The 27,395-nt window shown below is 39.3% G+C and overlaps 1 protein-coding gene and 1 long non-coding RNA gene across 51 annotated transcripts in view; one reads left to right on the top strand and one right to left on the bottom strand.

The window, feature by feature from the left end:
* The window catches only part of EPB41L3 (erythrocyte membrane protein band 4.1 like 3), a 236,951-nt gene that overhangs the window by 68,815 nt on the left and 140,741 nt on the right, over positions 1-27,395 (bottom strand). For all 50 annotated transcript variants that reach the window (XM_016933355.4, XM_016933356.4, XM_063795989.1 and 47 more), the window contains one exon: positions 16,830-17,027. In XM_016933355.4, the coding sequence (XP_016788844.4) occupies positions 16,830-17,027 (198 nt within the window). The remainder of the gene's footprint in view (positions 1-16,829; positions 17,028-27,395) is intronic.
* Positions 3,685-18,328, top strand: LOC134808653 (uncharacterized). The gene is made up of 5 exons (XR_010152033.1): positions 3,685-3,771; positions 5,976-6,148; positions 9,919-10,095; positions 10,923-11,010; positions 18,215-18,328. It is a non-coding gene; the product is annotated as an uncharacterized LOC134808653 (long non-coding RNA).

The raw sequence follows: 27,395 nt of genomic DNA, 5'->3' as shown, positions 1-27,395 counted from the left end.
AAAGGACTCCAAATGTACATACATGTTAAACACAGCTGTCTGTCATGCTGAACAGATACATTCTTATACAACAAAGATATCTTGTTTATTGACAAGAAGAAACCTGCACCAATCAAAGCATTTCATGAATTAATATCTAATCTGGTCATTTTGATTTGCCTATGGTAGACTTATCCTTGACCTAGATTATAGGAAACAGTCACTAGGCAATGCTAACAAAATAGGTCAGTCTTGCAAGAGAAGCAACAGGAAGATCCTAAATTCTATTTATACAGAAAGAAAATATCCACAATAGCGATATGACAAGGCAAATCATGACAGCAAGTTCTAGGAAGCTAACTTTATTGATGGAAATGTTATTTGTTCCAACAAAAAACTCCCACAACTGGAAGTCTGTGACCCCTTACAGAATAAATAAATAAAAAGCTTAAGGTGCATTGGCTGGTCGATAACAAGCCACAAAATGGAAGAGAAAAAAAGAATCCTTTGCCTCTCTGCTGTGCAGAGAGGGAGTGAGACCAATAGTTCAGCACCAGATGCCTCCTGCCAGGGCCAGAAGGTAAGAGCAGGGTATTATTACAGCCCCAAACTAGAAAAATGCTGGAGGCTACACTTAAAGGGTTTATTTTTTTCTAATTTCAGATAAACATTTAAGAGAACTTTCTGAATCACACCACTCTTCACACTTTTTAATAATGGTACCTTAAAAATCACAATTATGCAGTATGCTGATGTAAAGCTACTTCTAATATTCATCTTAAGTTGTTCAAAGGAGAATCAGGCATCAGTCGGTCCTCATAAACACGTAATGTTATGGTTCTTACCACTTTGTATAGCTGAAATTCTAATGTATGAAAGACAGCAAAAAGCCAAATTAAATAAATAAAAGGAGAACTGGCAATGAACTGAAAAAAGGCACAAGAATCAATCAAAGAGCATGACAACACTCAATTATTTCTCCACAATGGTACCTTATGCAACCTTCCACTTCCTGTTTTCTAGTCCTTGCATGGCACTTAGAAAATTATATCAGGATGCTTTTCTATGCACTCTCTGTTTTTGAACTGTTTGATGGACCCTCATACGGTCACAATCACTACTGCAATTTCCCCAAAGGATCAGGTACTCCCAGCTCATAAGCTGGAACAGGGCAAAAATGGAAAACAAGTTCGGTGTGGGGAAGAACCCGAGGGTGGGGGATTTGTCAAAGCTGTCCCCACTCCCTACTTCAAAGGTTAGTATCCCCCAGAGCTCTGTTATTAAGGCTCTTTTCTTCTTGCTCATTCGCTCACTACCTGCATAACCTCATTCACTGCCAGGTTTGAATTCATATAAAAGATAATGGCTCCCACAAAGTCTACCAACTTGACATCTCTTGCAAATGACAAACAGTATACCCAGTTGCAATAGTAGATTGCTACTTTCATATTCCAGGCACTTTAAATTCAACGCATCTAAGTTAAATTCACTGTCTTCCCCCATAAACTTTTTCTCTTGTATTCTACATCCATTGGTAGTACAACTCTCTATGCAATCACTTAGTCCACAAATCTCGAAGTCATTATCAGTTACTGGCTCTTACCACTACCCACATCCCCCTAATATATCCAATTGATCAGGCCTGCCCCTTTTCAGGATAGTTCCTTAAAATCTACTCTCTTCTCTCTACCTCATTGCCAATTGCCTTGGTTCTGGTTCTCAGCATCTCCTGCCTGGTTCTTTACAATAGAGCTGACTAGTGTCCCTGTTCTATTCCCTTACCTCCAATTGCTATTTAGCCAACAGAAGAACATTTTAAAAACATGAATGAGCCAAATAACTCCCCTACATAAAGCTCCTCAGAAGCACTCATCCCCTATTGTGACAGGCAGAATTCTAAGATGGCTCAAGCTTTCCTTCCTCCGTGGTGTATATGCCTGCACCATCCCTGAAACTGTGAATAAAGTAGATCCTACTCCTGTGATGAGGTGATGTTGGAGGGCACAGCTGACCTTAAGACCAGGACATTATCCATGCAGGTTTGACCTAATCATGTGAGCCCTTTTAAAGTAGAGAGTTTTCTCTAGCTGGTTGCCGATGGTGAGGTCAGAGATTCCTGAGAAGACAAATCATGGTGAGGGAGGTTCTATGTTGCTGTGCTACAGGAGCCTCATGGGAAGGATTCAAGAGTGGACTCTGTAGCTGAGAGCGGTTCCTGGACAACAGCCAGAAAGACAGTAAGGACTTCAGTTGCACAACCACAGGGAAATGAATTATGCCGACAACCCTAAGGAGTATGAAGCTGATCTGTTCCTAGCCCAGTGTCTCCATGAGGATGCAGTCAGTGAACAACATGATTTCTGCTTTCTGAGACCCTGATCACAGGACCAACTGACATACACTGGACTCCTGGCCTATGCAAAACGTGAGGTGGTAAACACATGCGGTTGTAGGCTACTATGTGTATCGGGTGCTGTTTTAGGCCACTATGTTTATGCGATGTTTTGCCACAAGAGAAAACCAATACACCAATAGAACAATATCCAACCTTGTGAGCACACTAAACCGATCCTTCCACTCCAGGGCTTTCCACTCCAGCTCATTTCCTGCCCATGAGTCCCAGGGCTTTCCACTCCAGCTCATTTCCTGCCCATGGTGTTTCAAACATACTCAACGCTTGCTCTCACATCTCTTCATCTGCCCCAACAATGAAAGTGCTAAGCAATGTTACATAAATATCACGCACATAGTTAGAATTATTCCGGAAATTTAAAGAATTAAACTAAATTAAAATATGTGAATACTACTTGATTTTATGTTGCCTTAAATACCTCTACAGGGATAGTCAGCTAACATTTTCTAATAATTAATATCTACCTGCCACAAGGTGACTGGAGACCTGCTTACCCATTTTGCACAATCTGAACCACCATTGAGGAATCTTTACTCCTAAGACGGTATTTACAGCCAGCCAAAGATCTGTGGTCAGGCTTTCTACACATCAGCCCTGTTTCAAAATCTGGCCCCTAAAAAAGAAAGAAGAATCCAGGAAATGTGCCTCAAACAGCTACTCCCAATTTCTTCAGGGCAAAAGAGAAAGTTCTCTATGACAGTAGAGGATGTGTCCCAACGTGAAAATGAGTGAGCTGGGTCGCTTTCCATCTCTTTCCTTCCTCCCGGCTGCTACTATTGAGTCCCTAGTCATTTTTTAAAAACCCAGACTAACATAGAACTCCAAATATGATAGGAGGAGAAAAAGAACCTTATCCTATACTTGCTATGGAAGGGCAAATATAGAATAACTCGTAATTTTAAAGGTACTTGAAATCAAATTCAATATGAAGTCTCTTCAAATGCACCACTCAGAGTTACTAAGTAAGAAATCAGAAGACATAGCAGAACTAGAAAGAATGTCCTCTGCCAACGTCCCGAGGGACTAGAGATGAAGAAAAAGAGGGTTGACTTCCTCAGATCCTTTCTTTAATAGACTTTCCCACATTATTTGAGTGAGTTCATTACTGAAGCCAAGGAACACTATACCTACTTGTTCCCTATAAAATGTGAGTCCATTCAGGATAAGAGACAAGCACTGAAAGTCACAAGTGGCGTGTGTGTAATTACTTTCAAAATATATTCAGGCTTGTTAAACACCTACTGATTTCTGACACAACAGCAACAGAACCTTAGCTACATCTTCTGTCTAATCTCAGCAGGTTCAAACAGGACAGTGTGAGAAAAAAAGCAAGTTTCCTACATTTTCCGGCTCACCTTCTCAATTCTACCAGTTTCTAGGTAGGTGGGTTTTTAAAACAATCTTAAGCACAATTGTTGCTTCCTATTCTTATTTAATAAAATTGTTCAGCACTTCCAGAACTGCCAACTTAATGAGTAGCTGATGGGAAAACACAAATACTATTCTTTCCAGGTTAAACAACAAATAAACAAAAATGAGAAATTGAGAGGCACATTTACAAAGAAATTTACATTCTCAGATTTAAGGAATATTTTTCGGTGTCTTACATATTATTAGGTGATAAAAGTAAATCTCTAAATAGTATGAAGGTTCTGATCCTATTTTCATGTTAAAAACCCGCCAATCTGTATGGTATTTTATATTTATATTCCTAAAGACAAAGGCTTAGAAGGGAATATATGTTTTATGGGGTGGAAATTCCATAACTTTAGAGAACCTTTCAAATTTGCCAGCCACTGCGGACCCAAAAAAGGTCCTTGGCACGTGCAGACATAACATTCACTCTCTCTATCACTCACAACAACCCTGTGAGCTCCACTTCACAGATAAGACAACTGAGGACTTCTGGGGATGAATAGTTGGCGTGCTGCCTCCCAAAATTTAATATTCTTAAGTTCAAAAATCAATTCTTTATGGGGTGGAATGGAAGAACTTTTCTACCATATTAACAATCCTCCAGTCTCATTTAATTCATGAAATTCCTGTAGATATTCAGATATTCAACTATTAGGGTATGTACATTCTGAGTTTCAAGCACACATTTTTAACAGTCTGGGGGTGACTGATCCATATGTATTACCACCAACAAAAAAAAAAGTAGGAAAAAAACTATCAAATATCAGTATGTAACCTTTTGGCAGAGCATTTTCCTCTCTATATTTCATTATCATTTTTTCCATTTCCCACTGAATTATGTAATTGCCATTTCCAAACAGCAAACAACATTGGACTGAAATACAACAACGCCAGATTTTCCCTTACTCCTCTGCTGCAAAAAATTAACAATATCATAAAAATAGTAAAACCACAAAAGGTATTTCACTGCATTTTAATATCTCCTTTTAACTTAAAAACTTTTTTCAAACGAATAGCACCATATTCCTTTTGTGATAAAAGCCAAAAAAGTGTTACCTCTCTCCACATGCCAATCAGACACTGGACTGTAGGGCATTTGTGTTAGCCAAATCCTGAAACTAATTACCGCCAGTGTATGCTTCCTGTTCAGACTGCATCAGCCAGTGTGCGTGTCAGTAGTTGTATGAATGCTGGTTCTTAGTAAGTATTTCATCATGTCTCCATGACAGGGCCTTCAACAGCATACTATACTTCATTCTTCCCTGAACCTACTTCCACATTTTGTTGGAAATCATGCACGCAACACGCCACACACATCACATACACATTTTACAGGGCTGAACTAGACTTTGTGTTCTCCTTCAACTCTAAGAACTTGTGTTTTCACCAGACCTCAACTCTGTGTCAAAAAGTGCTCATAGATGCTGTTGATAAGCCTCAGAATATGGAGACAAAGTTAAAAGACATCCTCCTTTGAAATGGAAGTTAACCAAAAAAGAGATTATCAAAAACTCAAGTGACTATCCATCATGTAGAAACTTTCCTAGGATATTATCCACCTATGAAAAGATTTCTAATCTTGTGGCTGATGACAGCAGCCTGCTTCCTAAACTTCCTGAAGGGCCAGCAGTACTTCCACAAAAAGGCAGGCATGAATTGAAATGCTAACTAAGGGGAGATAAGCTATAATCCTGAAAATTATAACCTGCCTTTCATGGGGGAAATGCTGTAATTATGAAACAAACTGGCAATTGATCAGGAAAATTGAAAAAGAATCACTAGATGGTGCAACTTGTTTCTCTCCAGAAGGGAAGGTTAGGGTCCCCAGGTTTGACTCACTTTTCCACTTTAAGCTAGATGACGTGATAACTATAGAACTTGCTTATAATCATTCTATATGAAGGCAAAGAGCTTTGTCGAGCCTTGAAACTTGTTCCATACACCACTCTGAAGACTTCCTATGTTATATCTTTCCAGCTATTTTCCTCTTCTCACTCAAAATGCATTGCTTCGAAGCTTTATTCTTTACATAGCAGCTTATTTCATGGGACAGTATAATCATGAGAGTATAAACCAGAGATTTAGCAGTCATTTTTAGAAATTAGGTTTAAGAAAACTTAAGGGGATGATACTCTGCCCACTGACTAACCCTGTTTCTCTTCAACAGGATCTGAGCCCCTTTTCTCCTGATTAATCCACTGCAGGCCTAGAGCCAAGCTGCCCTGTTTATTAAAAGGGGATACCCACTACAGCGTCCACTGCAGATGCACTTCAAGATTTCAAAGACTTCCAGCCACAAGAAGACGGCAAGTGAAGAAAATAGAAGAAAGTGAATAGTAGGTAAAGACTTTAGTAGCCTCTCTTCCATCTATCTACCCAAAAACTACATATATAAGTTAAATTAGAAAAATTCACCAATTTTGAAGTCAAAAGTGTACAGAATTACAAATACAGGAGGTAATCAGAAACTTAATTTTTTCAGCTTCATAAACTGTGAAGTAGATCCTTCTCCTTCTGTTTCCTTTTTCTTCCAATTGATGGCAGTGGTGGCCTGACTGGAGTGGCCGCTGCCATGACACCAGCTGTAGCAGGGGAGGCACGGCCAAGGCTGCATGCTCCACAGAGTCGGCAGGAGCCAGGAACAGGTGGGAGCCTCACCTTCCTGCCCAGCTGCAGCTGTGGATTTGGGCATCCCTGCATTCTCAGGGGTACAGGAACCCCCCTGCCCCTGCAGGCTTGTAAGTGCCTGCTCCCACTGCCTGGCTTCTCCTTGTTCTGGGCACCCACTCCAATTTCAGAGCAAAGTTGTGGCTGAGCCTGGGCTGTCATGACCCAGGCAGGTGTACATGCACTTGAGGTGGTGCTGACACTCAAGTCCCCTGCTGCCTCGGACCCCTCCAGACTTTGTGCCAACAAGCATGGGAAGGAGGCTAAGGGGGACACTGAGGGCAGCTTGGCACAGGCCTGCAGGTGCCCCTCAGCACAAATAGCCTGGGCACCCTGGATGACATGTAGATGGTGGCAGGAGGCCGGCAGGCTCCTGGCAGAAAGGGGTGGGTCCCTGGTGAAGTCCCACCCTCCAGCTAGGGATGGTCTGAAACATGTGGGCCAGGCTCTCAGTTCCAGGTGGAGTCCGTGGCCCCCTGAGTGATAACTTACGGTGCTTTTTCCAGGCCTGCCCATGGCTGCTGGTGGGCCAGTCAGCACGTACTTCCTCCCTTCTGAAGCCCATAAAAACTAGACTCAGCCAGACTCACAGACTTTGGGATGACCTGCTAGGGGACAGGAGCTGCCCATGGCAGTCTCCTCTCCTCTGAGGGCTGCACACTCGACAGGATGACCGGCCTGCAGACAGGAGCTACCCACTCCAGGACTGCTCTCTGCTGACAGCTGCATCCATTGGGATAACCTGCCGGTGAAAAGAGCTACCCGCAGAGGCGGGCAGATCATCTGAGGTCAGGAGTTCGAGATCAGCCTGGCCAACATGGCAAAACCCCCTCTCTACTAAAAATACAAAAACAATTAGCCAGGCGTGGTGGCATGTGCCTGTAATCCCAGCTACTTGGGAAGCTGAGGCAGGAGAATCGCTTGAACCTGGGAGGTGGAGATTTCAGTGAGCTGAGATCATGCCATTGCACTCCAGCCTGGGTGACAGAGAGACTCCATCTCAAAAAACAAAAAACAAACAAACAAAAAAAACAAACAAAAAACAAAAAGAGGAAAAAGAGCTACCCACTTCAGGTCTCCTGAAAGCTGTACTGTCACTCAATAAAGCACCTCTTTGTCCTGCTCCCCATCCAGTTGCCCACGTACCTCATTCTTCCTGCACATGGAACAAGAACTCAGGAACTGCGGAAAAGCATAACTGAAAAAGCTGTAACACACACAGGGCTGAAACACCCCATCCCTATTCCTCGCCACACTGGGGGTGACAAGAAGGAGAGAAGGGCTGCACCCCTTCTGGGAGCCCAGACCTAGAGCCTCCCTGAGCCAGGGCTGTGACATCCTCTTTGGGAGGTCTGTGGTTTCTGGCATCTCCAAGCTTCCGGGTGTCACTGCGTTCCCCTTGTCCAGACATGGGTACCCACAGCAGAAGTTGTTTCCGGTGCATCCGATCCAGCCGCAGGCTTGCCCAGAGCTGGTGCCTGTGCCAGTGCCTGGAGCTGTCTGCCCCGCCATAGCAGCCAGCGTGCCTGGCTGTGCGTAGTGGCTGGACCCCGCACTTGCTTGCTCATGCACCACTCATCACTCCACACCTGGCTTGCCCTTGACAGGTGTGGGATCTGGGCCAGTAGCATGAGCCAACTGCAGCCTGCAGGTCGAGTGGGCGGAATGAGCCCAATGGGCCTGAGCAAAAATCAAGCATAGGCGCCACCCGCCCTAGAGGCTTCCGGCTGGAAAAGGAACGTCCGAAAGATCCTGTGACACTACTAAATCACAAGTCCATGCTGGAGACAAATACTATACTTTGGATCGTTCCTGCTGCTGTTGTAGAATGAATTTTTTTTTTTTTTTCTGAGACGGAGTCTTGCTCTGTAACCCAGGCTGGAGTGCACTGGCGCAATCTTGGCTCACTGCAACCTCTGCCTCCCGGGTCCTGGTTCAAGCAAGTCTCCTGCCTCAGCCTCCCAAGTAGCTGGGATTACATGAATGTGCCACCATGCGCAGCTAATTTTTGTATTTTTAATAGAGACAGGGTTTCACCATGTTGGTCAGGCTGGTCTTGAACTCCTGACCTCGTGATCCACCCGCCTTGGCCTCCCAAAGTGCTGGGATTACAGACGTGAGCCACCGTGTCTGGCTGACTTTGCATGTTTTAATTCTGTAGTGCAGAGACCTCTGAAACAGAGAGCAGGAGATCTGGGTTCTAGCCTTTCTCTGTGTGTCCTCAGACACACTGTTAGCTTCCCTGTGCCTATTTACTCACCAGTGAAACACAGCAGGAGAAAAGGTCACTTCCAATGTCCCTTCCAGATATAAAATTGTTTGACTTTATGGTGAAGACAATCTCACACATAAGCTCAAGCCTTTGGCTCATTTGGTCTTCAGTGCCTGGAATGTAACAAGCGCCCAAGCAAAACTTTACATTAAAGTCCCTGCAAAATGAGTACAGCTCTTTGGTATCCTTTGTACACAATGTGGTAACATGTTTTATGGATTAAAATTGTAAAGAAGAAAAACCAACATGCATTAAGACAAATAATAATTAAAACCCAAAGGATTCACTCTTGTTAAAAAAAAAATAGTTCAGTGCTTATAATGCACAAATTGATCAATGCATTCTAGAAAATACAAAGATTTTAATGAAGACCAAATGAGGCAAAGGCTTAAGGTTAGATGTGAGATTGTCTCTGCCATACAGTCAAACAGACTTATGTCTGGAAGGGACAATGAAAATAACCTTGTCTCCTACCTCGTTGAACTGCTGAGGAAGTAGGCTCAGACAAGCTAAAGGTGTACCTGATAGAAACTACACCTTAAGGGATTTTTGGAAATTATAAGTATAGATCTACTTCTAGAAAGAAGTCAGGTAAAGTGCATTGGTAGCAGACAGTCCTGTACTGGGGTCATGGGGCACCAGATAAACCTGTGCAGATGGGAGGCCACTGTAGCCACCCAAGGAGTTGGCTAAAGTCTACCACGCTGGAAAGACTCTTTTCCTGAGGAAGTAAATAAGGAATGCCTTGGACTAAAGTGGGAAGCTCCCTTTTCACCCTGAGGTTAGAGCTGACTGGGGGCCTGGACTCTGAGGAGTAGAAAGGGTAGCATCCTACAGTAGGTGTGAGCTGGTACCTGCCATGCAGGAGCAGAGTGGGCATCAGGCAGGAAGACATTGATCAGGAGCTCTACGACTCCTACAAAGGCCACATGATGTAGCCGGTGTGCTTTCTGTTATACTGTCTGTCCTTAAAGGCTGTACTCAAGTATGCTATGGGAATTAGGGAAAGCTTGCTTTATTTCTGAAGAAGCAGTTGAAAGGGCAGCACCGCCATCTGAGCCCAGGGAAAGGTGTCAGTGGCAATTCTGAGTGGCCAAATCACCATCTCACAGGGCTCTGTGGCACTAAAGCCACACGCAGAGTAAGGAAATTTAAAGGACTTTTTCCACAGCTCATGGGAAAACTCTCGGGAATCATGCTAGGGAAGATTCTGACAGAGGTGAACTTCAAGCAAGTCAACTAGAGATAAAAACATGAAGTATCACGTGAAATCTTAGTCACAGGATGGTGAAAATGAGAAAACTTGGAATATTTTCACACTTGGAAGACTGCTTTCTGCATTAAACCAGTAAGTCATGTATATCTACTATGTGAAAAATTAACCATAGTATTGTACAAAATCCAGAGATAAGATACTGTCCTCTGAAACAGGCAAGACGATGGAGCAGAGCGTTTACCTGTGAGTCCCTCTGCCTGGGCATAGGGAAGGAAAGTCCATTTCATGATATCAGCAACACAAAGTGGCCATAAAACACACTGGAAGCCTGAAGACTTAAAGGAGTTAGGTTTGCACGAAAAGGCAAACCTAGGGCTTCAGCATCACGATGTCAGAATACTAACATTTGGGAAATGAATCCTGTTAGGCCTTCACACAATGTGACAACTGGGAGTAACTTAGGCCTTCACACAATGTGACAACTGGGAGTAACTGGGAGTTAGCAAAAAGAATGCCTTAGTGGATTTTATCTCACATAGAGCATCGAACATCGAACGCACATAGGCACTCAAGTTCCAAAGTCACTCAGCTTCCAAAACACAGCCTACAGTATGATGAAATAGGACTCTTACTGTTTATATTTCTTGATATATATGCTCACATTTTTAATATTTATATTGTTTAGAATATTTATTAGGCCTTGTCTACACTCATGATGGACTATTAAAGTTTATTACTTTTTAAAAATGAAAACCAGGAAAATGGATTTAACAGTTTTAGTAAACAGTCTGTTTTAATGAAACCTTATTGAGACAAATGTCAATACCGTAAGATTTAATGGTAATTGTGTAAATGAGACATTGCATGTTAACAGTTCCTGTATGTAACTGTTCCTATGGTTGCACCAAAGAGCTATCACACTAGGAAACAACGTTAATTAAAGTCCTTCCATCCTCCAGAGTCCTAGAGGCATCATTCTTCAAGCAGGAAATTACTGCTGCTGCTGGATGGGGCCATTTGGTTACAGCACGCGATGGATGGTTTGATGTAAGTTCTTCAGTTGAGCAGAGATCCATGGAGGAGGGTGGCATGTTATAGATTAAACTGGAAACTTACAGAGCTACGTGGAATCAAAAGCTCTGTGATTTATGTGTTTGGTGAATGAACAATACTTGTATTGGTTTAAAACAGTCCTTATTTTTATGGTTTACAATTAATATTCTTGTAATTCAAGAAAAGCAAAAGGTACTCTAACTTTCTACATTATGGCAATTCTATTTGCTCTCTGGTCAAGCACTTCTAAAGGGGTTGGAAAAAATTTAATCATGTAACCTATAGAAGTTGGAAGGCTAAGATGTTGAATCTCAATAAGTACAGCATAAAACAGTGTAAGATTTACACAATTAATTGAATCACAGGCAAGACACAGTATTAGGCAAGTTTTTAACAGTCCCTTACTGACCAATAGTTAGAAGGTAACAAAAGCAACTTAGAAACATAGTTCCATAAATTTCCTTATCCTCTCTGGTCCCTTACAAGCATCTCTGGATGGTCTCAAACAATGCTTGCTGGAGTCAAGATGACCGTTTCTGTACTTCAGATTCCAGGCCTATCCTGGAGGGATCTAAATTGTCCTCAGTTACTGAGCCCATTCCACCACAGGCCACTAGACAAGCTCTAAGTAATATAGGGACCAGATTTTTATGTGTTATGGCTGCATTTAAATTGCTCTCATTGATTTGCCTCAATCTGGAGGCAAATCTCTCTCCAGTGTGGCCCATTCACTGGCATGTTTCCCTGGAATACTAGCCCAGCATGGATGTACCTGGGTCCTGTAAGCAGTAAATTGCCCTCATTATTGAATTGGCAATATTTAGGGGCTAAATAAACTGACTTTCACATGAGGAGAGAAACATGGCAGGGCCCTTTGAGTAACACCTACCACTCTTAGAGCAATGTTCTGGACACCTCCACCAACAGGGCTTTTCAGGGAAACAAACCAAACTGCACCACACAATGGCTTAAACATTTGATAGATGCAGCAGCAAACCTATCCTATGAAATATGGACCGAAATTTGAGATCAAGCTTGACTTATTTTCCTAAAACAAAATCATACTAGATTAGAATGGTGCCCAAATAGAGAAAGCAAAGTCCTAATTGGATAGTCACTACGAATACACTGTACACTAATCAGTGAGACTCCAATCAGTCTGCCAAACATGGAAGCAACAAAATGAAAATAAATGAGATGAGTGAGAGGACTGTTACCTCCATTGCATGGAACTGAGATATTTTTATTTATTTTCTCTTTTAAAATGTAGTTTGAGAAATAAGCATCTACAACAATAACAAACTGGCTGAAGGACATTGTTTGCATTCTCTAACAGTACAACAAGAGGAGAATCACATAGTGATTTTGTTGGCATACATGAAAATCTGGCAGAGTGTAAATATTTCTCAAACATATATATCAAGCTCGCTATAATAAGATCTTTTCTTATATTTTAAATAATCAAGACTGAGTTTGAAAAAAAATTAGTGAGGAAAGTCTCTCAGCCGGGCGCGGTGGCTCACACCTGTAATCCCAGCACTTTGGGAGGCCGAGACAGGTGGATCACGAGGTCAGGAGATCGAGACCATCTTGGCTAACATGGTGAAACCCTGTCTCTACTAAAAATACAAAAAATTAGCCGGGCGTGGTGGTGGGCGCCTGTAGTCCCAGCTACTCTGGAGGCTGAGGCAGGAGAATGGCGTGAACATGGGAGGCAGAGCTTGCAGTGAGCCGAGATCGCGCCACTGCACTCCAGCCTGGGCAACAGAGTGAGACTCTGTCTAAAAAAAAAAAAAAAAAAAAAAAAAAAAAAAAAAAAATCTCTCAAATGGAAAAGCACTGAATGCTACAATGATCTAAGCCAACTGCTAGAAGGAAGTTAGAGAAAGCACGATCTGAAAAGGCTAGCATAGAAACATCGGTGGGGAGATGTTGGGGATCAAACAGGCAGTAAGTGTTTAGTCATTGCTCTCAGATAACTACTCCTTCTATCTTGCTTTCTGGGTCGATGGGTCTCTCCCACTGTAGCCTTGTGTGTGCACGTGTGTGGGTGTGTGGGTGTGTTGCCAGGGAGTCTTTTACAGGTGACTATAAATTCTCATGCTACCGTCATGGCACAGTTGAGCCTTAATGATTTTAAGTTGATGTGATGAAGGCATTCAATATGCCATGGAGAAAAACATCACAATTTTATGAAAATAAAATGCTCTTTTTGATGCCTTATTAAATGCAAAAAAAAGGTTTCATCTGTTATCATCGCCTTCATTCTTAATTCATCTATAACTACACATATTGGAGAGAGGGATTAGGGAAACAATTCCACCTCTTTCAGTCTGGTTTCTTTGTGTCTGAATGTCTCTTCTGTCCATGAGTGGTAGTAGGAAGGGGCATTGGATGTGATATGGTCTGAGGCAGCATCTGAGGAATCAGTGGCTTCCATAATTGCACCTACAGCTTCTACGGGAACCCTCCCAGGCAGTGCGTACATCATCACAGGGTTGACAGCGATCATTAAAGACATTATTTTCCTTTTAACTTACAATCTGACTTCCTATAACTTCTACCTTAGTTTTTCTTTTTATACATAAAAGTTATGATAACCCTTCAGTCTCCACCTTTCCAATTAACTGAGAATAGCTTTCCTATCCTCCACCAATCTTATTTTTTCATATTTAACACATCCTATTTCTCTAACCATTCCTCATATGAAAGCTTCCAGATCATTCACCAACCTATAATACTCGCTGAATATGCTCAAGTCAAAGTCCATTGTTCGTATTATCATTATTAAACAGGGACCATTTATTAAGAATATGCCACATCCCAGAGAGTGTTCAAATAAATTATTTGCTTTAATCTTCTCAACAATGCCTTTCGAGGCAAGTATTTTCACCTTCATCTTTCTGTTGAGGAAACCTAGGTTCAGAAACTTTAAGGAAGTTCCTTGAAACCACATGGGTTACCATTAGCCCTCCCCAGTCTGGTGGCTTCAGAGCATTTATCGCATGTGATTGAAACACAGCCCTGAAGGCTGGATCTGTGCAACGCAGGAAACAGGATGGCTCGCTGCCTTCTGCAAACCTAACACTATGCTTCCACGGAAACAGCCTGTGATTACAAAATGGTTTTGACAACTGTAACACACTGTTGGTTCACGATGAGTTTGTAATGAACTTAAAGCTGAAGATGAGTTTTACTCAAATTGTTACCAAGGCTAACTGCCCCTCTCGCAAACACATTTCCATTTTGTACTTGATCCCTTTTATCAGAGTAAAGTTTTACCTCCACTCCTGCTAAATGTTAGCTTTCCTGCTTTGCTTCAGCGTCCCACACTGTCCATTTCATAATAAAACTGGAGTCCGACACTTGGGGCATCAATCTCTTTAAATAAGCAATATAGGCTTTAAAGCTCTATATTGCCTAAAAAATAATTGTTCAGCTGTGTTTCTGTGCCTTTGTCAAGTCTTTGATACAGATTCAGTTTCAAGGAGAGCCAACACTGAAGCACACCTTCCCTGGCCTATGCTTCCCCTTCTCTGTTTACCTAGTATGCCCCGTGTGTAGCTCACCAGCCAAACTTTACTTTCCATTGTTTATATCAAAACGCAAGAGCCATTGTAACATGTTTTTTATTTTTCAACTAGCACCTCATTGCCTCCTTGAGAATCACTCTGCTTGATTTACAATACATTTTTCTCATTCAACCAATCAGTTACAAATTAATCCACTGAACTTTACCATGTCCAAATTTCTCCATCTTCTTCACAAAGATGTCAGCCGTGAACATGTATTTTCTGATATCAATGTCTGTGGTGAAACTGAAAAAATTCTACCAGCAAAAGTTTTTATATCCCAGAAAAAAGTTGCTCTTAAGAATCTGTCAAATGTATAAAAATAATTTATTATAGAAGAAAATAACTGGCCAAGTTTGCTGTGCCACTCAGAATGTTCACAGTGGCATTAAAAGAAAGGTAAGTATAAAATAAAAAATTTGTAACCACAGTGATTAGCTGTAATGAATCTGAAGCACAGACATAAATTAAATTTGACAAAATGTTCAATAATACTTGTACCTCGGTCAGCCCTAAGGCATTATCCTCTCTATGTGAAACACTATAAACTTTCTTCTAGACTCTTGGAAGACTCTGATAGCTAGGACTCGAAGACTGCCAGTTTACCCTATTTATTCCATTACATAAATGCAATCAATAGAAAGACTCTCCTCAAAGTTAAGAGGGAAAGTTTCTCTTGACTTGGATCAATTTTTCCAGAAAATGCATCTACACTGAAAAAATACAGTATTTCTCAAGGTTACAAAAGTTCCATAAGTTTCATAGTAAAACCCAGCTAGAAGTATATTACTGGAGCTGCCTATTTCCAGAATTCTGATCTAGATGAGTAATTGGACACACTGGTCTAAGAAATGAAACAAAATCAAAGCCAGAAAAAGGCAAGAAATAGTTTTGTGCACGGTCCTTGGGGATTCCTGCAGCAGCCCATCAATGTTTATAAGGATACTGGATGACTAAATTTTCTATAAATTGGTATACAACAGACTAAATAATTTTTGATGTAAGACTTTATTTTCAAAAACCATACAGACTTTTTTCCATGTTCCTGCAATCTGTAACAATTTAGTAACCTACCTCTCATCCCCATCCTAAATGAATTCAGCGTGAAATGGATTTGAATCTTCTGTTCCAAGAAAAACACTGGGTGCATGAGCGCATTATACAAAACATAACAGGAATGATATGGGGGTTGGGAGACAGAGGAAGCAGAGTAAATGGGAACATGGGAAATAGGTGGGCTTGGTATTAGCTGTCATGAGGGACGAGGAAGAGAAATATGTGAGGACACACATGTGTGCACTGCCTGTGCTGCCTGGGACAGAGTCTCAGCACAAGCCTGAGGAAAGGGTGGACTCTGAAAGCACAGTGGAATGAAGGGGGAGAGCGGCTGGCTTGGAGATGTGTGTGATACCCTGCCCTCTTTATGACAAGGCAGGAGCTGGAGGCAGGAAGAATGAGCTCTTTGAATGAAGACATCGCATCTGAAACCTTGCTAAAAGTGCAAGCCATTCCATCTTGGTGCACACACAGACCTGCTCATAGAGCCTGAATTCATGCCCTGCGTGAATCCTCCCTGATACTCAGAGAACTCAACAATCAGCTGTCTCTGCAGTTCCAGACAGGTTGTGTTTTCAACTGCTAATTTGGTCTTGACAAACATCTCTGACAAAAGGCATTCAACTGCCCTTTCTGAGAGGAATCTGTTTTCTTTACAAAGAAAAACAAAGGGTATACCCTTTTACACCGAAACTACAATGCCCACCACAATGTGCCTTTTAAAAATTACTCATTCTCCAAGCAAGAAAAGGTCATGGACATTTTCAAATTATCCCACCACCCATATGTACAGAATTTGTAAGTTTTCTACCAAGTAACAAGTGACGTGGCCACAAATTATGCAAAAAAGGATAAAATTCATGTAAATAATAGCTCACAGTCAGGATATTAAAGTCTATTTTTAAAGCTTTCAAAATTTTTTTTGTTCCTACCATATTGTTGGAGACTTTGTCTTTTAAAAAATATAAGATCACAGTTTACTTTTGATTGTAACATTTTGGGACATTATACATATTTTTAATCTGATCCCCTGTTAGAGACTAGGGAAATAATTTTATATTTAGAGACTGGGTGTGAGTAATTTTCCAGAGTCCTAGAAAAATAAAGAGGCATCTTGTATATTTTATACCAACATTCCCCAGCTCTCAATATCTAGGACAGAAAAGTCTTAAGACACACACTTACCTCTACATCACAGGTATATTCTGATCCATCTAGAAGTATCACTTTGCACTGCATGCTTTTAGGCTTTTTGACAATCTTTAATGGAGACCGAGAGAGTTTACTGCTAGATGATTTCTGAGAAAGTTTATCGTCTTCTAATTGCTGATATTCGAGCTGTTTTGCAGCCCTGGCAGCAAACTCCTGTTCCTTGTCACTGACCTGTGAAGAGCAAACAATCAACAGTTTTCATTGCAAGATGGGAAATAAATATTGCATTGCTCATGCAATAGCACAAAACTGCTTTCTATTTCATAGAGGAGAGGTACTGAATTAGGATATTAGGAATAGATATAAATATACAGATATTTATAATATTTGCCTAAATACTGTTTGCCATTTAAATGTATCAATAAGGCCTTATTTCATTTTAACTCCAGGATTTACTTTAGAACCACTGAGTTAGCAAATGCTATCAAGATTTCATTAAGCAAACAATGAATAATTGACTCCTGACTTTTTAAAAAGGATTGGATAGTATAGGCCTCTAAAATATACTGTTTAGATTTCATCTTACATGTTCTATTTTCTTAATTCACCAGATACTTCTATACTCTATAACTTGTTATACAGCTGCCTCATCCCTACATATACAAGATATCTGATAAACTCTAAGACCTGGAGAGCTTCAAGTATTAATCTTTTCAGTACTTTTACAATGGTTAAAATGTTTAATTTAGCTCTCAATCAATTCAATGAAGTCAGCAGAACTGAAATTCATCACAAAGTAATCCCCTATGTCTGCTTCCCTTCACTGTAATGAACCAGTGTAAGAACATATCAAATCTGTCCAATAGCTTTAATCTGCTTTCAAACCATAACAGACTAGTCCAGGCTAGATATAAAACTGCAGAGGACATCTTAAGTAACAGTAACATTCTCCCGTATACCAATCTCTTTGGAAATGTGCACACAGATCTCCAACTATTCTCTCTGTACATCTATCTTCTACCTATTAAATGGCCACCAATGGTAGTACTGCAAATTCGATCCTTGGGCTGCGCCACCACTGCCACTAGTCTGCAAATATGTGCTGACAGTCCAAAGGAAGACATGCACCAGAATTCTGTTTAGGGCTTTGAAATAAGCATGGCATTTCCTTTCCCGTGTACATACTATCAGCCCTTACTTTTCAGGGGCTCGAAAAGTAAAAACAATATTGATGGTTTATCATCTTAATTTTTCTATTAGCCTCTACATTTTTATAACACTAATATAATTACAAAGATATTTGGGTATATTTATTTTGGGTTTTAGGTACAGATTTCTGCTTTATCTTCATTTTCTATCTTGTTTTCCATCCAAAAGATTGCTAATACAGTACTCTCCTCCAATTCTATCTTGCCCAGGATTTCAAGGCAAAGTCTTGAGAACTTCTTAAGAATTGAGAGACCAATCTGCTGAGCTTATGAAAAGAAAGCAACAAAAAACTGAATAACCAATTCTAAAGGCCAAAACAGTTGAGAAGGCAAGTTCTAGCTTAAAAAAAAAAAAGTAAATAAACTAAAGAAAACCTGCTCTGGCAACTCAGTCCTACTTTTTAAATCACTGTCTTTCTATAGCGAAGTATTAAAATAGTAAGTGCAAGAAAATCATAAAATTGTCATTAATTTTGGCCTTGAGGTAATTGACAGAGAAGTTTGGTTACTTTGGTATTGTATATCAACAACAATAACATATTCATTAAGTGCTTTATAACTTACACAAATTATGAACATTTAAGTTTTATTTTTGTCTCTTCATAGGCAAAGGTCATTAGAAGCTATTAATACATTTTTATTTAAATTTTACCTGAAATCAACATTTTCTATGTAACAGGGAAGATACAATGTCGCTTTTCCTTTACTAAAATAAAAATATCTGTATGAGAATAAGCTTCTGGGTTACTTTAAATGTCAATTCCAGAGGCATCTTAAGGCATCAACTTTCAAAGGATAGGCATTGTTTCTGGGAACACTGGAAACATGAACCCAACACTAAGGCCCTTACATACATTTTTTAAAAAAACTTTAAGAACTCAAAAATAGCAGACTAAGTACCTCAAATGAAATGTCAATCATAGTCATATGATGCGTTCTAATTTTAAATATCGGATTTTAGCTAATTCTCAATCTCTTTTAATCTTCACAGCTCTATGGTATGGGTATTATTACCCTCATTTGCATATAAGGAGAGAGAGACACGGGGAGCCTAAGAAACTTTCTTGAGGCATAAATTCAATGGATTTGAATGGAATTCAAATCCAGCCAAACCCATGTTCTAATCATTACTATGTACCAAAATCAGCTTCATTTTACTTCCAACAGATAGCTTCCTAGCCTGAATCAAAGAATTTTGTGGAAGAATCTCAGAAATTATCTTTTCTGAACTCTTCATTTTGTAGACGAAGTGAGGCTTGGGGACTTGCATGAGTTCTCCGAAGATGGTAAAACAATGACTAGAAGAGACAGGACTTCAAGGTCTCTGCCTTTTGCAGCCAGTCATCTCTCCCTCTTAGTGTCATTTCTCTTGTTTTGTATCTGACTGCAGAAGATAAAGAAAGTATATTTAATCATGTCTAGGTATAGATATTCATACTTTTCTATAATTATCTCCCATTTTCATGTTATTTCATTTCAGAGTAAAGAGGAAAGAAGGAAGAAAAAGCAAACATTTACTTTAGTAATTTTAAATGTTTGAAGATTAAAAAAAAATAAACAAAAAGAAAGCCAAACACTATCATCATCATTCCTCCACAAAAAGAAAAGGTAAAAGAAAACCATGATGGCTACAACAGTTCCTTAGGTTTGTCTACTAAGCTGGGATGGGATCTCCCTGCTCTCCATCACAAAGCATCTGAGATGAGACAGAGCAGCTATTTATAGAGTGAAAATAATTGTTATTTATTAATATTGTTTAAAGCAGAACTTGTGACATTCATTTTAAAATGGTGGCACAGAAGCAAGCTGGTTTCCCTCCTCCCATCCCTCCACAGAAAACCTAAAACAAATATACAGCACAAGATTTTCACCAGCAACAACCTGGAACTCAAATATGAGGACGAGACAGATCCTGAGGCCACAGAGAAGTAGGAAAACTCCACGCAGATGGTGTAAGAATTGGACTTCCATAGTCATGATGCCCCTCCCCTTGATTCTGCCCGGCAATAAAAGTGCAGAAAATCTTCCCCCAACTCGTAGAAAAATGATACTGGAAAAGTGAGACTGAGGTGGCCAACCAGCTGTCCCACCTTCCTGGGATTCCCTGCAGGAGACCTGCCCTTGCCTTAACCCATGGGAAGGAAGTGATGTGACTGTCTGAAGGGAGAAATATCCCCGAGGACAGGCGGAGAAAAAGCCGGGAGATGGGACCACCACCCCAGTCCTGGACACTCTGCTCTGTAACTTGGCCAAAGGAGACACTGAATCAGAGTGGCTGTTCAGCAGCACCACACTGGAGAAGGCACATTCCACAGATCCCTTGGACACAAACTCCTAGTCAGCCATCCCACATTGCCAGGATAATCCCTTTGGGACCTCCCTCATTCAGGACAAGCGGCACTCCCATCGCTTACGAGAGCCAAGGTGATCTGGGCTTAAAGGCCACCTAGGGCCAAAGAGGTGGCAGAGGCCTAGCGGTAAAAAATTTCTAAGCAAACATATCCAATAAAAAACAAAACAAGTCAGATAGAGAAAACTGCAATTTAAAACTAATCCTTCTATACAAAGACACAGACACCCACCCACAAGAAACAATAGCAAACAGGACCTCCCCAAAAAGACAAGGGAAAATCCAACCCTACAAGATGGCGATTTGTGAGCTAAGAATTCAAAATACCAATTTTAAGGAAACTCATGAGCTCAAGATAAAAATGAAAAGCAATTCAGAAATTTATCAGATAAATTTGATGAAGAGATTGAAATACTTTTAAGAAATCAAACAGAAATCTCAGAACTGAGAAATACATTTGATAAACTGAAGAACTCATTAGAGGCTCTTAGTAGAATGAACAAAGCAGAGGAAAGATTCAGTGAGCTCAAAGACCAGCTATTTGAAAAGACACAGAGAAAAAAGAAAAAAGAACAAAAAGGAACAGAGTGCATACAAGGTACAGAAAATTACCTCAAAAGACCAAACCTAAGAATTATTGGTATTCAGGAGGCAGCTCAGCAAGAGCAAAGGGTAGAAAGCATATTCAAAGAAATAATCACAGGAAACTTTCCAAAACTCATGAAAGATATAAATATTCAAGTACAGGGAAGTCTGAGAACATCACACAGATTCAACCTAAATAAGAATACCACAAAGCAATAAACTCTCAAAGCTCAAGAACAAAGACAGAACCCTAAAAGCAGCAAGAGAAAAAGAAACAAATAACAGGTAAAGGAGCTCCAAATTGCCTGGTAACAGAATTCTCAACAGAAAACCCACACAGGCCAGGAAAGAGTGGACTGACATTTTTAAAGTGCTCAAAGAAAAAAGCTGTCATCTAAGAATATTGCATCCAACAAAATTATCATTCAAATACAAAGGAGAGATCAAATCTTTCCTGAAAGAACAAAAGCAGAGAGAATTCACCACCACCAGACCCATCTTAAAAGAAATGCTAAAGAGAGTTCTTCAATCTGAAATAAAAAACCACTAATGTGCAAAAAATAAAAATGAACCTTTCAATGTATCAAACCCAGTGGTAAAATCAAGTACATGGATAAACCCAGAATACTCTATTACTGTACTTACTGTACTTGCAGTGTACAATGTACTACTAGTACTACCACAATCATAACTCTAGTATGAAGCCCAAAAGACAACCTATCAAAAACAATAATACCTACAGCAACCAGTGAAGGGATAGATAATATTAAAATATGCAAATTGAGACAACTAAGTCAAAATGTAATGGGGATGGAGTTAAAGTATAGAATTGGGGTGTGTGTGTATGTGCGTGCATGTTTGTATGTGTAGTTTTTTTTAGCCTTTGTTTCTGTTTTTAAATTTGTGATCTAAGATAAGTTGTCATTTGTTTAAAATAACTTGCTGTATCTATAAGATGTTTCTGGTAAGCCTCATAGTAACCACAACACAAAAACCTATAATAGATCCACTAAAAATAAAAAGCAACATATTAAAACACATTACCAGAGAAAATCACTTAGCCACAAAGGAAAACCATGTAAAAAAGAACAAGAGGAGTTTCAACCAGAAACAGGCAGCAAAACAGCAGTAATAAGTCCTTATCAATAACACTGAATGTAAATGGTCTCAATTCTCCAATTAAAGGGCCTAAAGTAGGTAAATGGATATAAAAACAAGAACCAACTATATGTTAGCTTCAAGAAATTCACTTCACCCACACAGACTGAAAGTAAAAAGGTGGAAAAAAAAACCATTCTATACAACTAGAAGCCAAAAAAAGAGCAGATGTAGCTATACTTATATAAGAGAGACTAACAAATCTAAGACTAAAATGAGAAAAAGCAGGTCACTACATAATGATAAAGGGGACAATTCAGCAAGAAGATAAAACAATTATAAATATCTATGCACCTAACACCAGAGTTCCCAAGTATATAAAACATTCGTAAATCTAAAGGGAGAAACAGACGGCAGTACAATAATGGTAGGGGACTTCAACACTCCACTCTCAGTAATGGACAGAACATCCAGACAGAAAATCAACAAAGAAACAGTGGAGTTAAACTACACACTAGATCTAACAGGCCTTACCAACATTTACACATTGCACCCAACTGCTGCAGAATACATTCTTTTCATCAGCACATGGAACATTGTCCAGAACAGACCATGTCTTAGGCTATAAAACAAGTCCAAACAAACTCAAAAAAAAAAAACCAAAAAAAAAAAAAAAAACAGAAAAAAAAATCATATCAAGTATCTTTCCTGACCACAATGGAATAAAACTAGAAATCAGTAAGAGGAACCTCAGAAAATACACAAACACATGGAAATTAAACAACATGCCCTGAATGACCAACGAGTCAGTGAGGAAACTAAGAAGTTAAAAAAAAAATTATCAAAACACAAGTGAAAATGTAAATACAAGATAAAAAATCTGTGGGCTATAACAAAAGCAGTACTAAGAGGGAAGTGGAGAGCAATAAACGTCTATATCAAAAAAGTAAAAAGCCTTCAAATAAATAACTCAACGATGCACCTCAAGGGACTAGAAAAGCAGGAATGAACCAAACCCCAAATTAGGAAAAAAAGAAATGATGATGATCAGAGCAGAAATAAATGAAATTGAGACCAAAAAAAAAAAAAAAAACAGAAGATCAACAAAACAATGAGTTGGTTTTTTGAACAGATAAACAAAATAGACAAACCTTTAGCTAGACTAAGAAAAAGAGAGAAAATCCAAATAAATAAAATCAGACATGAAAAAGGAGACATAGCAACTGGGACCTAAGAAATATGAAGACTCATTAGCGACTATTATGAACAACTATATGGCAACAGATTGGAAAACCCAGAAGAAACGGATAAATTTCTAGATACATACAACTCACCAAGAATGAACTATGAAGAAACAGAAAACCTCAACAAAATAGTCATGAGTAATGAGATCAAAGCTATAATAAAAAGTCTTCTATCAAAAAAAGCCCAAGACCTGAAGGCTTCATTTGAATTCTATCAAACATGTAAAGAAAACTAATACTGATCCTACTTAAACTCTTCAAAAAAAAAATTGAAGAGGAGGGAATACTTCCAAACTCATGCTACAAGGTCAATATTACTCTGATACCAAAAGCAGACAAAGATACAACAAAAACAAAACCTACAGGCCAAAATCACTGATGAACATTAATGCAAAAATCCTCAGTGAAATACTAGCAAACCGAATTCAACAGTACATTAAAAAGGGGACTGAAAAGATCATTCACCATGATTAAATGTGATTCATCCTAGGGATGCAGATGGTTAAACATACCAAAATCAATAAACATGATACATCACATTAACAGAATCAAGAACAAAAACCATATGATTATTTCAATAGATGTCAAAAAAGCATTTGATAAAATTCAACATGTCTTTATGATTAAAAATCCTCATCAAAATCAGTATAGAAGAACATACCCCGAAATAATACATGCCATATATGAAAAACCTAAATTAGCATTGTATTGAATTGCGAAAAACTGAAGGCCTTTCCTCTAAGGACTAGAACAAGTAAAGGATGCCCACTTTCAGTATTATACAACATAATACTGGAAGTCCTGGCTGGCACAATTGGGCAAAAGAAAGAAATAAAGGGCATCCAAACTGAAAAGGAAGAAGTCAACTTAGTCTTGTTCACAGAAGACATAATTTTATACCTAGAAAACCCTAAAGACTCCACCAAAAAACTGTGAGAACTGATAGATGAATTCAGTGAAATTGCAGAATTTATCAACATACAAAAATCAGTAGTGTTTAAACTTGTCAATGGTGAACTATCTGAAAAAGATATCAAGAAGCAATCCTATTTACAATAGCTACAAAATATAAAATACCTAGGAAGCAATCTAACCAAAGAAGTGAAAGATCGATGTAAGGAAAACTATAAAACTCTGATGAAAGAAATTGAAGAGAATGCAAAAAATGGAAAGATATTCCATGCTCATGGATTAGAAGACTTAATACTGTTAAAATGGCAATACTACCCAAAGTAATTTACAAATTCAATGGAATCCCTAACAAAATACCTATGACACTCTTCACAGAATTAGAAAAAATGTCCTCAAATTTATATGGAACTACAAAAGACCCCGAATAGCCAAAGTCATCCTGACTAAAAAGAACAAAGCTGGAGGTATCATACTACCTGACTTCAAAATTTACTACAAAGCTATAATAATCAAAACAGCATGGTACTGGCATAAAAATAGATACATAAACCAATGGAACAGAATAGAGAATTCAGATATAAATCCTCACATACAGCCAACTCATCTTTGACAAAGGTGCCAAGAACATTCAATAGGGAACAGTCTTTTCAGTAAAGGGTGTAGGGAAAACTGGATAACTGTATGAGACCAATGAAATTAGACCTCTATTTCTCACCATCCACAGAAATCAAATAAAAATGGATTAAAGAATTAAAAATGTAAGACCTGTAACTATGAAACCACTAGAAGAAAACACTGAGGAAATGCTCCAGGAGGTTGGTCTGAGCAAAGTTTTTTTGTGTATAAGACTTCAAAAGCATAGGTAATCAAAACAAAAATAGACAAGTGGGATTACATCCAGCCAAAAAACTACTGTACCACAAAGGAAAAAATGAACAAAGAGCCTACAGGATAGTAGAAAAAATTTGCAAAGTGTCTACCTGACAAGGGATTATTAACCGCAATATCTAAGGAACTCGAACAACTCAATAGCAAGAGAAATGAGATTTAAAAATTGACAAAAGATCTGAACAGATATTTCTCAAAAGAAGACATACAAATGGCCAACAGGTATATGAAAAAATGCTCAATATCACTAATTATCAGAGAAATGCAAATCAAGACCACAATTGAGATATCATCTCACCCCAGTTAAAATGGCATATATCAAAAAGACAGGCAGTAATAGATGCTGGCAAGGATGTGGGGAAAGGAGAATCCTCATAACTGCTAGTGGAAATGTAAATTCGTACAGCCACTGTGAAAAACAGTATGGAGGTTCCTCGAAAACTAAGAATAGAACTATCATATGATCCAGCAATTCCATTACTGGATATATGTCCAAAAGAAAGGAAATCAATATATAGAAAAGCCATCTGCACTCCAGTGTTTACTGCAGCACTATTCAGAGCAGCCAAAATATGAAATCAACCTAAGTGCCCATCAACAGAAGAATGAATTTTTAGAAAGTGGTATATACACCCAATGAAATATTATTCAGCCATAAAAAAGGAATGAAATCTTGTCATCTGCACCAACATGGATGGAACTACAGGCTGTTACGTTAAGTGAAATAAGCCAAGCACCAAAAGACAAATACTGCATCTTCTCACTCATATGTGGGGGCTAAAATGGAATCTCATGAAGATGGGGAGTAGAATGATGATTACCTGAGGCTGGGAAGGATAGGGAGGATGGTAGGGAGGAGGAGTGATGAAGGGAATTTTTAAAAAATATACATATATATAAAATATAATATATATTTTTTATATAAAAATATAAATGTACTTATTACCACTGAACTGTACACTTAAAAAAGATAGTAAGTTTTATTTGTACATTTTACCTCAAATTTTTTTTTTTTTTTAAGACAGAGTCTTGCTCTGTCGCCCAGTCTGGAGTGCAGTGGTGTAATCTCGGCTCACTGAAACCTCCACTTCCTGGGTTCAAGTGATTCTCGTGCCTCAGCCTCCCTAACAGCTGGGATTACAGACGTGCACCACCACACTCAGCTAATTTTTGTATTGGGCCAGGCTGTCTCAAACTCCTGACCTCAGGTGATCCGCCCTCCTAGGCCTCCCAAAAGTCCTGGGATTACAGGCGTGAGCCACTGAGCCCGGCCTCAAATTTTTAATAAGTATAAAATTGAAAAAAAAAAAGGCAAACCTGCAAATACTCTAGGTAAAGAAATAAAATAATCAGGTTGCAAATATATAGTTTAATGCTATGACTTCCAAAGATTTTCACTAATATGCTGATTATATCTCTTATCTCAACATCTTAGAATTTCTAGTTTGAAACACTTCTGACATATAAGAGGCCAATCACTTGTGGGGACTCCAGATTGCTTTACCACATACAAATCGGCACTCTAAAACATTTTGATTCCAAGTTTGAAGTTTTAAGACAAAAGACATTTAAATATGGACTTATTCAAGGCCCGCATGTAAAACCATACTTTAAAACTTTTAAAAGTAATGCATTATTCCTGACTACTCAAACATGTACAGGGAAAAAGAGCTGAAAATGTAGATGTGTATAGGGAGGGAAAGACCTACCTGAAGATCCACTAAAAAACCATGGAATACTATGCAGCTATAAAAAAGGATGAGTTCATGTCCTTTTCAGGACATGGATGGAAACCATCATTCTTAGCAAACTAACACAGGAACAGAAAACCAAACACCGCATGTTCTCACTCATAAGTGGGGGTCGAACAATGAGAACACATGGACATAGGGAGGGGAACATCACACACTGGGGCCTGTCGGGGACTGGGGGGCTAGGGGAGGGATAGCATTAGGAGAAATACCTAATGTAGATGATGGATTGATGGGTGCAGCAAACCGCCATGGCACGTGTATACCTATGTAACAAACCTGCACGTTCTGCACATGTGTCCCAGAGCTTAAAGTATAATAATAATGATGATGATAATAATAATAATAATAATAAAAGCAGATCTGCAATATTAGGGCCAGGGTGATGCCTGGGGAAATGCAAACTCACTCTAGCCCTTAGACTTGAAGGAAAAAGCAACCACAAGCATAATTAAAGCTCTCAGTTTGGTGTCTATCTTTCCTCTAAATCCAGATAGGACCAATAATCTCCAGTCTGGACTTCAGTGAGTTTCAGTGTTTTAATTAAAAGAAGGAGTTACCAG

The sequence above is a fragment of the Pan troglodytes genome, chromosome 17 (assembly GCF_028858775.2).
Source record: "Pan troglodytes isolate AG18354 chromosome 17, NHGRI_mPanTro3-v2.0_pri, whole genome shotgun sequence".
NCBI lineage: Eukaryota > Metazoa > Chordata > Mammalia > Primates > Hominidae > Pan > Pan troglodytes.
This window is presented reverse-complemented; position numbering and strand designations above follow the sequence as displayed.